At 51.8% G+C, this 13,103-nt stretch overlaps 2 protein-coding genes across 2 annotated transcripts; both read left to right on the forward strand.

The window, feature by feature from the left end:
* Positions 1–448: 448 nt before the first annotated feature.
* On the forward strand, positions 449–3,576 carry ralaa (v-ral simian leukemia viral oncogene homolog Aa (ras related)). The gene is made up of 5 exons (XM_037279514.1): positions 449–644; positions 1,300–1,499; positions 1,575–1,783; positions 1,854–2,028; positions 2,127–3,576. Exons 2-5 carry the CDS (start codon positions 1,386–1,388, stop codon positions 2,247–2,249), a joined length of 621 nt encoding a protein of 206 aa, XP_037135409.1. The 5' UTR covers positions 449–644; positions 1,300–1,385; the 3' UTR covers positions 2,250–3,576.
* Positions 3,577–4,289: 713 nt separating this feature from the next.
* On the forward strand, positions 4,290–12,313 carry cdk13 (cyclin-dependent kinase 13). The gene is made up of 14 exons (XM_037279513.1): positions 4,290–6,232; positions 6,408–6,980; positions 7,405–7,557; positions 7,632–7,771; positions 7,841–8,011; positions 8,101–8,290; positions 8,400–8,456; positions 8,713–8,814; positions 8,887–8,964; positions 9,191–9,307; positions 9,386–9,517; positions 9,611–9,810; positions 9,929–10,378; positions 10,453–12,313. Exons 1-14 carry the CDS (start codon positions 5,133–5,135, stop codon positions 11,109–11,111), a joined length of 4,122 nt encoding a protein of 1,373 aa, XP_037135408.1. The 5' UTR covers positions 4,290–5,132; the 3' UTR covers positions 11,112–12,313.
* Positions 12,314–13,103: the final 790 nt, after the last annotated feature.

Below are 13,103 nucleotides of genomic sequence, written 5' to 3' on the forward strand. Positions count from 1 at the left end.
TTAAAAATGACTTACCGTGCAACTTTCAATTAGCTGCAAAGTCTCATTCCAAGTTTTTGCTGCATACTTGCAGCTGTGATAAAATGGAGCTCATCACTGTGAAAATGCGGAATTCTTGTTTTCAGCGGTCTGTGAATGTTCACATTTACCTGAATAAAGAGCGACTCTTTTGGGTGCGCAAGCCTTTTAGAAGGGATGAACCAATCCCACTTAATACGGGTCAGTCATTTTAAAACATTTTTTTATTGTTATTATTAACATGATAGATATGAAAGCATTTTGGAACCATGCCGCCAAGGCATAAGGCGAGCAAACATATTAATTGAATGAGCTAACTGGTCTTCGGAGACAGGGCGGAGGCTCTCCAAGCCGAGTATAGCCGAGTGAAGCCGAGTGAATGCCGAGCGAAGGGCCAACAGCAGGGGCTCGCGGAGCCGACTTAAGCCGAGTATTGCCGAGTCGAGCCCAGCCCGTTGCCTGCCCCGCACACATCACTGCTGAGCTGCTAACGGCTAGCGTGAGGAACTAGCCATGAGCTAAGGGAGCAGTTCTCAAGGAAGCCTCTTTTTTCCCCTCCCTTTTAGCCACGGCAACTTAAAACCCTGCCCGAGGCGCCACCTACGCGAAAGCCTTCAACGACGCCGGTAGGTGACGTCTCACCTGTGACGATCGCCCGCATTGCACCGCTCGTATGCCGCCGCTTAGCCCAGCTTACCGTTGAGTGGCCGCCGCCGTCCGTGCCGGGCACCCGGGCGACATTCGAGCGAACATCTGCGGCCGTCGATGATGGCATTTACTCGGTCGAAGCCGTCGCTTTTTTTTTTTTTTTTTTAATTAAAACGCCGCTAAGGCAGAGGGTCATTTTCGTCGCTGCAGCGCCCACCGTAGAGAAATCAGCAAGCTAGCTTTTCTTGACGTTACTCTCAACGGGACATGTGCAATAGAAAATGGATGGACAGTATTGTACATTTCTTACAATTTGCCCGTTTGTCCGGAGTTCTGTTTGCCAAATTCTGCTGGTTCTGCACCTTAAAACTAGCTCCTCAGAAAGTCGTGCAGCAGATGAATTGATTCCATCACCTAAAGGCTATTTGCGGGTTGATCCTGGCATGACAAACTGTTCACACCTTTGCCAAGCATCAAAAGGCGTGGCTGTAAAACAGCTCTTTGAAAAATAAATTTCTCCACATGGTCCCATTATTGTTATTTCTAACAGGTTACCCGGAAGTATCCTTGCACGTCCTACGCTCAAGTAGAGAGAGGCAAACGATGACAAGCTCATTCCGCCGTTTGTTTCAGGAATCAAAAGCCTCGCCGCTGCAGTTGGCATTGTTGTTCTAATTGGCACAGCCCTCATCCCCCACCCCAGCCCCTTACGTAGAGCCATGGCGGCGGCGAAACCCAAAGGGCAGAATTCTCTCGCCCTCCACAAAGTGATCATGGTGGGCAGCGGCGGAGTGGGCAAGTCGGCCCTCACGCTTCAGTTCATGTACGACGAGGTAAGCGCCCGCGCCGGGCTTGCGTGGATGTGGCGCAAACGCCGAGCTTGTTGTTCCTTGTGGCTGTCGCGCTAGTTTGTGGAAGACTACGAGCCCACCAAAGCGGACAGCTACAGGAAGAAGGTGGTGCTGGACGGCGAGGAGGTGCAGATCGACATCCTGGACACGGCCGGGCAGGAGGACTACGCCGCCATCCGCGACAACTATTTCCGCAGCGGCGAGGGCTTCCTCTGCGTTTTCTCCATCACCGAGCTGGAGTCTTTTGCTGCCACCGTCGACTTCAGGTTCGCCCCGAGCCCGGAAAAGCTCACCCGCTGCCAAATCCAACCTGATTGACGCTCGGTCAATGCGCAGAGAGCAAATCCTGCGGGTGAAGGAGGACGAGAACGTTCCCTTCCTGCTGGTGGGCAACAAGTCGGACCTGGATGACCGGCGGCAGGTGAACGCCGATGAGGCCAAGGCCCGCGCCGACCGCTGGGGGGTCTGCTACGTGGAGACCTCTGCCAAAACCAGAGCCAACGTGGACAAGGTCCGTCCGATTGGCCTCACTTTCAAAATGCTTGGCGACCGACTGGAGCGAGTAACCTTCCTGTTGTGTGTTTGGAATCACCCCCCTAACCCCCAAAGGTGTTCTTTGATCTGATGCGGGAGATCCGGGCGAGGAAGATGGAGGACGGCAAAGAGAAGAACGGCAAGAAGAAGAGCAAGAGTCTGGCCAAGAGAATCCGGGAGAGGTGTTGTATTTTATAGTGGCCCAACGACAACAAAATAAGCCAGAGAGCTGCTTGTGTACATAATATACATTTGTCAGACTTTTTGTTTGAGACCCCCCCCCACCTTCCACGTCAAATACGCTCGCTAACTTTCCAATCGATCCTTGCAGTCGTCCGGTCTCTTCCTTCACAACGTCCGCATGTGTGCAAATTGAGGCGGGTGTGTGCTGCTTAAAAACAAAGTGCAAAGCCTCGGTCAGCATACGTTACAGATGGCATCATTTCAACGTACACACTTCTTAGTGCCTCTTGTGATTTTCCCGCTGTCGAGAAATGGGCGACTATCGCATAACATCGCCTGGAGAAAAGAAGACCCCCCCCCCCCATTCTCTTGCACAATGAATGCTTGTTATTGAATTTGCTGTTAATGCTTCGTATTTTTGCTTTTGTGATCGAATCATGTTTGGTGCTCAAACGTTTCGGTCGAGTCATGCCACACGCCATGCTGGCATCTGGAAGGCCAATTTGACCAAACTGACAGAGAAAGCAAACCGCTCGCCACCATTGAGTTGAAGCGAGAGCGGACAGATAAGCTTTTGCGCCGAGTGCGCTTGGACAACAGTTTTACAAATTACCGCTTGGTTCCCTTTTTTTTTTTTTTTTTTTGCAGTGGGCTGAGCCACACCCGTTATGATTATTGTTCCCTTCGGCTATTTCCTCCACTAAACAAACTGGTCGGGTATGACTGGAGACTGTGACCTTGTTGTCCTTTCCAATTCCTGTTCAAAATGGCTCAGTTGATTGCACTCGTCACCAAAACTACAAAAGCGTTTAGCAAAAATGCTGGGCTCGCTTAAGCTTCGATGCGTTGAGGTGAAGCCAAAATGGAGCGATGAGAACCGTGGCACGGTTGGAGTTTAAGGGCTAACCTCCGCGTCCCTCCCGAAAGACAAAACAAAACGTTGACATTCCTCTATTGTCACAGTGTGCTCTCGTTGCTACAACTACTAAAAAAAAAAAAAACAACTAACAAATGACCACCATAGTGCTTGCTTAGCAGATGACCACCGTGAGCTTCTTTCTACTCCATCTTAAGAGTATGGTAAGGCAGTCAATTCAAAGAAATTGTTTTGCTTTTTTTATATTAATGCTATAAGAAAAAGTGATATCTTTATGTGTTGGTTGCTGGTGGGGGATGTTTGCCATGATTGAATTGCTCCCTTCGTGTTTCCTCCCTCATGTTCTTTCGGAAACATAACCAACCACGAATATCGCCGATTGTGGTCCGTTTGTGCGCTTCCATTTCAATTTGTGTGTGCGTGTGCGTTCTTAGCAAATGGCAAATAAAGGCGACGTGACTACTGGTGCTCACTTTCCATCTTGTGTGGCTGACGGGAAGAGGAACAATGTTGGCTCATTTATCAGCGGTGCTGAGAGATGAGCTTTATTTTACTTTTCTGCAACGTTTACTCCATGTAAAACAAATTTGTGTTCACAGCGTTAGCACAGGCCCAAGTGACGAGAACAATACATCATTCATAAAAGTCCAGCTGATGCATAGCGCGTGATGTGATTTTCACTGTCGGAGAAGAGTGGAGACAATTGTGGGGCAGGGTAGAACCCAATGCTTTTTTTTTTGGTCAGTTTTGTGTGACCTGCTGACCTATCAGGAACCCGGGGCCTTGTCGAAGACGGCATACTACTGAAAATGGCCTATGATAAAATGGGAGAAGCCCTGGTAGCCGTCACACAAAAATTGCAATCCTGACCTCTACGTGCCCAAATTCAGCAGGTCAAGGGGCACCGATTGCTTTCTTGTTTGCAAGTATAGCTGCGCTCACATAAGTACAGACTAAATACATCCGTCCATATCTACGTGTAAGAAAAGAATAATTGCGATGATTGTGTCCACATCCATTAGTGTTAGCTCAAAGTGTTAGAAGAAAGTACGTGAAGGAACGCAGCGGCACTTGCTGGCACTCGAGTAGTGGGGATCAGGGGTTCCCTCGGCGATGACGTGTCGGGCCACGTCGATTCGCACTACGCCGTGATTGGCTGACGCCGGCGCACGAGGCCTGTAGTTTGAAAGCTCGTCTAGGGCAGCCAGTCAGCGGGGCCCAAGAAGTGTTGGATAGCACTAGCCCAGTAACGCGCTTGCCTTGCCTAAGTTCACGCCGTTCGGGAACTTCATTCAAATCAAGCACGGTGCTCGCTTGGGGGCGCCTTCGAGAATGATGACGCCACCGACGGGAGCGAATCACTCGGCGGATCACACGACGGAAGACGCGGCTTTCTGACGGCAGTTGCGATCGAGTCCACGCTGAGAGACAAGAAAGCTTCCCAGTTGGCTAGCGACTTGGCGGCTAACTTCCTTGTTGCGACTCGGCGGTGTCAAATGGGAGGCCGACAAGTTTGCTTTTGACTTCGGACACCAACCTACTGGTGGAAGTACCCGCTCGTACCGCACCAGCCGCGGTGGGTTCAAGGAATCGGGGCTTTAAATCCGGACGGGCCTCGGGCCTGCACTCTTGTCCACGAATGCGGTTTGTCGTCGGGTACCGTTAGCCCCCGGAGGCTAACCTAGCTCACATTTACTTAGCATGTGCTAGCCAATTTGTAAAAATGCACACCGTGGAGGAGTCCGGACGTTTAATAGTCGACTGCTAGGTGAATGTCAAATTGTTTGTGCGTGTGGCCGAATTGGGTCGTGATTAAACTCTCGTGGAACACATTCTAAACATAATCTGTTAGCTTTGTGATGCTAACGTGAAGCTAGTGATCGCGATAGCCGCGGCATTCCGAACGTGAATTATGATGCTAACTGGCCCGGTGTTATTATGTCCCACTGCACAGCCGGAAGCATAATAGTTTAAAAGGTTCTTTCTCAGTGAGCGTGGCGTTGATGTAACCCTCTGGATAAATGCCGAATTCGGATGTAGTTCGGGATGGCCGCGGCCGGAGTCCCTCCGCGCAGCGAAATGCTAGCAGGCAGGACAGGCGTAACGTCAGTAAGCCGGGAAGCAGCACGGCCCAGCGGGACAGACACCGGGACAATCGACGCTCCTCGGCTTCTCGTCGGAAGAAACGCAGACAGGCCAAGGACAGAGACTTGTGGCACATTGGTGCAACGGAAGGCACTGTCAATGACCGACATGGCACTTTGGTCAAGGAGGCTGAACTTCAGACACTGGTGGAGTACGATGACGTGAGCTCCCAGTCCGAGCGCTTCTCCGGTAGCCCCTCGCCTAAACTGGAGCGTCACGTCGATCGGTTCTCCGCGGACTTCGGGGAGTGTAACGGCCCGGTGAGGGATCGCCGGGACGTTTTCCCCATCAGGGACGAGCATGCCAAAGGACCCGTGGAAAGGAGCAAGGACCTCGACCGGAGGAAGGAACGTCCTAATCGTGAGAGAAACGCCAAACCTCGTGGCGGCCTCAGCCCGAGCATCTCTAAAAACCACAGAGACGTGGTGAAGGCTAATGACAAAAATGGCAAAAGGTCGTCCGCCGGTCAGTCATCGCAGGCTGTAGACAAACGGGACTCCAAAAGGCGACAGAGTAAAACGAGAGCCGATAAAGAACCGCCGTCTGCGTACAGAGACGTTCCTCCTCAGTCATATCGCGACGAAGAGCAGAGAGCCTACAGGAGAAGCCCGGGATTCAAAGCTGAAAGTCCCTATGGGACATCCTACTCGTACAGCTACCAATCCCCGCCTGGCTACAACCAGATGATATCGCGACGAAGCCCCACTTACCCGAACAAAAGAACCTCTCCCATGCCCAACTACTACGGCCGAGACGCTGACGTGTACGGAGCTTACGGCGTTGCCAAGTCACCCAGCTCGTACCCGGGCAGCAAAAGGAAGCGATCCCCTACCAGTCCGGCCAACTGGCGCAGATCTCCCAGTTACGGCCGGCACAGTCCGTACGAGCAGGGGGAGTTTGTCGCCAGTCCGTTCGGAGGCCGGCGGAGATCTCGAAGTCCCTACAGGAAATCCCTCAGCCCGAGTCCAGATGTCAGGTGAGGTACAAGCCTGAGATCTGGCGAAGGATTTCTCACCTTATCTGACACTTCACAATGTAGTCCAAGACCTGTAATGAATAGCCAAATTCTGACAAGACACAGTGTAGTCAGTCCGGGTGTACTTTGAAACGTGCAAAGTGCTTGTAAACACGCTGCGTCTTTTTTGTTACAGGCGATCGGTGAGGTCTCGCAGTCGCAGCCCGTATCCTCCTAGCAGGCATTCTCGCTCCCGCAGCCGCCACCGCCATTCCCGCTCCCGCAGCCGGCCCTCCAGCCTCTCACCGAGCACGCTGACCTTCAAGAGCAGCCTGGCGGCCGAGCTCAGCAAGCAGAAGAAGGCCAAAGCAGCCGAGGCCGCCGCCAAAGCCAAAAGCGCAGGCAACTCTTCCACGCCCACCAAGGGCAGCACTGCCGCTCACCAGCCCAGTCCCAAGACCAACCACGCGGCCAGGAAGGGCCGCCCGCCCTCGCCACCCGCACCTCCAACAACAGCGGCGGAGAAAGGCCCACGCACGCCCACGTCCAGCCAGCCCCAGTCGCCCTCCAACCGCACTTCTAAGAGGAGTACGGAGCAGCCCGCCCCCCGGAACAAAGACGCAAAGGCAAAAGATGACTCCAAGAAGAAAGCCACGACGGCAAGCGGGCCGATCAAAGAGAAGGAACGAGCCAGTGGGACCTTCATCTCTGGTGTCCCGTCCCTTCCGCTTCCCTTGAGTGTTCTTGAGCAAATTGATAAAGTTGACTGGTGGGTACCTGTGAAAATCCACCATATAGAAGTCATCATGCTTTTCTTTGACGTCATTTCTTTGTAGAGCACAACCAGCACTTGCAAGAAATGAATAACGAAAACATGAAAGACCATCAAACGCGAAAACAATGCTGGGTTCAAAAGCTGTAGAATACAAATGTGTTTTCGGCCAGTTTTAAAAAAGCACGTGGAAATGCCGATCCTATTCAAAATCGCGGTCCAGTAAGGAGGACGTGTCCTTTTTGCTCAGCAGGACATAGCAGTGACAAGGAACTAGCACACTTTCTTAAGTTGGAACCCAGGGGGCAGCAAATACTGAAAACACAACAGGGGCCCCACAATTGAACCCTGTGGTGTGCCATACGACAGTCTGGAAAAACAAGTACGGCAAAATCCATCAATGCTTTTTTCCCCCCCTCAGCGCAAAGGACTTGTCGGCGAAGAAGAAGTCCGACCGAAAGGGTCGACAGCTGCTTGCCGAACTGCCGCTCCCGCCGATTCTTTCCAGCCGGACGTCTTCTCCTCGCAGCCCGGCCGACGAGAAAAAGAGCCAAGCGCTGCGTAGAAGGCCCAAGTAAGTTAGCATTTTTCACACGCGTCACCTGTTTGAATACAAACCAAATGTCCCTCTGGAAACACGCATCCCAGAATGTGCGGCCCCAGATACGGTGAGATCAAGGAGACAGAGATCGACTGGGGCAAGCGCTGCGTGGACAAGTTTGAGATCATCGGCATCACGGGAGAAGGCACGTACGGCCAGGTGTACAAAGCCAAAGACAAGGACACAGGTGGGGAAGTGCTCTCCTTTGCTTAAGTGGCAGCCCAGCGAGACGTGCTGCTCGTGATGCTGTGTGCAGCGGAGATGGTGGCTCTGAAGAAGGTGCGTCTGGACAACGAGAAGGAGGGCTTCCCCATCACGGCCATCCGAGAGATCAAAATTTTACGGCAGCTCAACCACAAGAGCATCATCAACATGAAGGAGATCGTCACCGACAAGGAGGACGCGCTGGACTTTAAGAACGATAAGGGTACGCTTCGTCTCGTGTGCCCCTTTGTTCTTTGGATTTGTTCTAGATGCCACAGAAGCCTTGCAACAAATCCCTCCTTCTACGGGCAGGTGCTTTCTATTTGGTCTTTGAGTACATGGACCACGACCTGATGGGGCTGCTGGAGTCGGGCCTGGTGCACTTCAACGAGAGCCACATCAAGTCGTTCATGCGGCAACTGCTGGAGGGGCTGGATTACTGCCACAAGAAGAACTTCCTGCACCGTGACATCAAGTGCTCCAACATCCTGCTCAACAACAAGTGGGTCCCCTTCCGTGCCATTCGGGAAGCTCTGTCCCACCGGCCAGCCCGATGATGACTTTGACTCTTGCGTTTCCTAACACGTCTTCTCTCTCTCTCTTCCTATCAGAGGAAAGATCAAGCTGGCAGACTTTGGTCTGGCTCGCTTGTACAACTCTGAAGAGAGGTGAGCCCGCCCGCCCGCCCGCCCGCCTTCGCACGCACCTCTTTGGTTATTCGTCCAACTCCGGCAAGGCGTTTTCACGTCATGTAATCCCATTGAACAGAATTTGCTACATTGAAGTCACGCACCCATATTTCATCCCTTTTTCAAGTGCCACACCACTTGAGCTTATTGGAGAACTCTTTTAATCGTCACGTTGAGCGTTTGAGTCGCGCGGCATTTCAGTTTCGGCCGCTCAACGTCTGCGTCTCGTTCCCAGTCGGCCGTACACCAACAAAGTCATCACGCTGTGGTACCGCCCCCCGGAGCTCTTGCTGGGCGAAGAGAGGTACACGCCGGCCATCGACGTCTGGAGCTGCGGGTAAGGACACAAAGAGGACAATGTCGTCACAAACGAATGTGGTTTGGACAAACAAAATGACACTGTTCGCAGATGCATCCTGGGAGAATTGTTCACCAAGAAGCCCATCTTCCAAGCTAACCAGGAGCTGGCCCAGTTGGAGCTGATCAGGTCCTAGAACTTTACTTTTGGATTTTGTACAAATCCTTCGTATGCTTACTGAACACATGGCTTCAAGAAGACAGACAGGAATCAAACCTCAGTCAGTCGTGCCTTCCAACATCATGCTCACATGCCACGCAAAACGTTCCGAATGTTGGTGTTATGACAGTTGGTGTCCATCATTTCAACAACTTTCTGGCTCCCCAACTTATTGGAGCACTTTGCTGTCTCGCAGTCGGATATGCGGCAGTCCGTGTCCGGCGGTGTGGCCGGATGTCATCAAGCTTCCCTTCTTCAACACCATGAAACCAAAGAAGCAGTACAGGCGACGACTGCGGGAGGAATTTGCCTTGTAAGTTTCAAGTTCTGCCTGACTTTGACGAGTACTGCATTTTGAGTCGATAACCTTGCGGCCTTGTCCTGCCTTCAGCATTCCTCCGACTGCGCTGGATTTGTTTGACCACATGCTGAACCTTGACCCCACCAAACGATGCACGGGCGAGCAGGCGCTGAGCTGCGAGTTCCTCAAAGACGTGGACCCCGACAAAATGCCCCCGCCAGAGTACGTTCATCAGGAGGCGGCTTACTTTGTTGTTTACTTTTGAGATCACGACCGTTTGGATACGCACCACTGAAGTTCCTTTTGTGTCTCCAGTCTCCCACTGTGGCAGGACTGTCACGAGCTGTGGAGCAAGAAGCGTCGGCGTCAGAAGCAGATCCCCGAGGAGTTGGCCGGCCCGCCCAAGGCGCCGCGCAAGGAGCTGGGCCTGGACGACAGTCGCAGTAACACACCTCAGGGATTCCCGGCATCCGCCGGCATCAAAGCCCCGAGTGCGGCTGCTTCTTCACTGCTGGGTGAGGGCGAGAAGATGCTGCACGTTGTTGCTATTCGACTGTTAATATTCGCATCGCGTACGGCAAACGGGTTTTCACCAGCCGCATAGTAACCTTTGTTATACTGTTCTATGGGCAGACGCGAAAGCTCCAAACTCCCAGTTGACCCAGGAGCAATTCGCCGTCCTGCTGAACCTCCTCGGGCCGCCCAACAACGCCGCCGCCGCCGCTAACCCGGCCCAGTTCTTCCAGGCTGTGAGCTCCAAGGTTAACCAGGAGACGTTGCAGCAACTGTCCAAAGTGCTGCCCCCCCCTGAGGCAACTCAGCCACTGGTCGCCAAGCCCCCGCGGCCGCGGACCCCGCCCATGCCCAAGCCCCCTTCTCCTCCCCCCGAAGGGGATGCGGCAGCGGCCGCTGCTGCAGCCGCCACTCAGACGGCCGTCACCATGCTGCTGGCTCAGCTACTGCAAGCTCAGAGGCAGGAGGCTGGGGGCGGGCCGGAGGCGGCCGACAGCAACCTGTCAGCGGGAGCAGATGTGCTCCCTCCCGATACCAAGAGACCCACAGAATCCAGCCCAGTCACCCCTGGTAATCCATTTTAGTTGTCATTTGATTTAGAATCGCGCGTTGGTTGGACCACTCTGTCTTTGTTGGTCTTACAGTGCCGGACCTGGCCGCTGTCCCCATCCTGCCCCCGGACCAGAGACCCCCCGAGCCCCCGGAGCCACCTCTGCACGCCGACCTGGACTACAGGCGGCCGCCGCCCGAACCCAAGCCCGGCCACGCCCCGCCCATCGCATCGGCCGGGGGAGGCGACGGCGGCGCCCGCCCGCCCGAGCCTGACTACCCGCCCCTGCCCACCGCAGAAGGGCCCGGCTACGGGGGCGACTTTGGCCACCCGGTCCCGCCACCCCCCTTCACTCCCACAGGCTTTGGGGACAGCTTCATGGGTCACATGATGGGCGCGGGGTTACCGCCTCACTCACTGAGAGAAGCGTTTAGCGGACCGAGCCAGGCCCCACCCCTAGATTCCTTCCCCCCACCGGTCCCCCCCACCACAGGAGGAGCCCCTGGGATGTTGTTTGCCGGGGACAAGGACCACCGCTTTGAATACAGCCCCCTCCCAGTGGAAGGCCAGCCCAACCCCGGGGCCCTCCACCTGTACAACCACACTCTGGTCCGGAAGGACGGCATGCCGCCTCTTCCCCCGCCGCCCGTCCCGCCACCAGGCCGCGCTTGGGCCTCGCCCTCCTCCCAGGTGCCCCTCGGCTTTGTCCCTCACATCAACTCCACCGTTCGAGGTCGAGGGCTGCCCTTCTAGACAAACTGGAAGCGACACTTTGTGATTGACGCCCCTCCCCCCGTCCAAGACGGTCAAGTTTGTTAGAGGAGCTTTTCTCAGACCATTTTCATATTTTTGTTGTAATTTGTTTTATGAGTCTTTTAACGTCAATCTTTTGAGGGGTGGGGGGTGGTGGACAGCTAGTCTTATTCTGGTGCATTCTTACCCTACCAGTGACTGCGACCTCTTAGACAGTACTTCAGGATTGTTAGTAGTCATGTTTTGCACTACTGACTGAAGTTCAAAAACACTTTTAGCAGGTCAAGGGCATCGCATCATTTCACCCCACCCCCTGCCTTCCTCTCGTATTTTTTTTTTTTTTTTTTTTTTACAAAAATGCTCCTGTGTGATGACACTTGGATGAGCAAATTTCATCATGGCTGCGAGACTCTGGAGCAAATGTAAAAGTTGTAAAATGGTTCAACGTAAAAAAGGACACGAAGTGTTTCTTCTCTTTTTTTTTGGTATTAAAAAAATCCCGACCACACCAGATTTCCCTTTGGCAAGTGTTTATTAAAGAAATGCCACTGTGTAAAACTATTGTCTTTTCAGTTACTATAAAGATTATTTTTCAATGTCTTTTTGCTGCGTTTGACTGTATGTGACCTATGCTACCACTGGATGGTGCCATTTTGTAAAAGTTATTTTCTACTCTAGGGTATTCTCAGCGGAAGACAAATGTGCTTGCCATTCATTCAGCACGTTTTTCACTGCCACGGGGTTTCAGAAAGCTTTGAGCATCGGTAGCTCGTGAAATACAATTTTTTTTGTCTTTATTCAATACTTTTTATTTGGAACTAATAATGCCGCTAATGATTTGGAGAAGCAAAATATTTCCCCATCCATGACATACTTATGTAGTCGTCTCCAAGAATGATTTGCAGCGAGCAGAAACTTGGAAGTGCTTCTACAGCTTGTCAAAGACCTCAAGAGCCCCTTTAATGGTGATTTTAATAGAAAGCACTGGCGTCAAGCTGACATTTTTCTTTGGCAATCATCAAGCATAATATTCAGTGCGTCGTCGTAATGACATACAAGAAAGAATAGGACACAATCACAGCGCTTTTGTGATGTATAAATAGCAATTTTGTCAAGTAAAAATAGCGTGTCTGTACATGTGTAAAGAAATTAAAAGAGAACGGAAATGTAACAAGCAGAATTTTAAACGTGTTCTCAATGGGGGAAAAAAACAAGCAGAGGCCATGACATTAAATAGCAATACATGACATTGAAGAATGTAAAATAAAGCATTTATGCAAATATAAACAAACGAGCATTATTTGTCATCATTCCCCCCCTCCCTTCTTTTTTTTTTTTTTATAACTCACATTCTAAATCTAGGGGGCAGTAAGGCGCCCCTTAAACGGAGTGTCCACGAAGAAGTGAAGACGTCATCTTTAACATGAGTTAGTTTTGTCCCTTTTTGGTTAAATTTAGCGAGTGATTCGTTCTTTTTAGGTGAAATATATTTTATTGAACACATTATGCAACATTATTGAAATGCATTGGGTTCTTTTAAGACAAGAGAGAGAGAGGGAGAGAGCGCGCATGGACAGCAAGTGACGGAGGCCATAAAGACAAAACGGAGGCCATAAAGATGAGCTGCACAAACCATGCGGAGGAAATGGAATTGACTCCTTCCTTATTGGAAATCCATGTGCAGGAGCGTGAAATTTAACTCTGCTCTGTACGTAAAGTCAATAGTGCGAACATCAACAAAGAAAAGAGAGAGAGGTGTTTGCTTTTGATGCCCCGTGCAGACATTCTCGGGTCCTCCTCATGTCGGAGGCCATCAACGAGTTACTAGTCTAAAACGGCTGCAGCAAAGACCTTGGGGCTCAATTGAAATGAAATCAATTGTATTTTAGAAAAAAAACTGCATTAGCTGCCTAAAATACCTTAGCAAGACTGTATAAAAATGATTTGTGCTCTACAAATAGAGTGGAGTGAATTTGCTGCTTTATCATTTGC

This window comes from Syngnathus acus, chromosome 20 (assembly GCF_901709675.1).
Source record: "Syngnathus acus chromosome 20, fSynAcu1.2, whole genome shotgun sequence".
Taxonomy (NCBI): domain Eukaryota; kingdom Metazoa; phylum Chordata; class Actinopteri; order Syngnathiformes; family Syngnathidae; genus Syngnathus; species Syngnathus acus.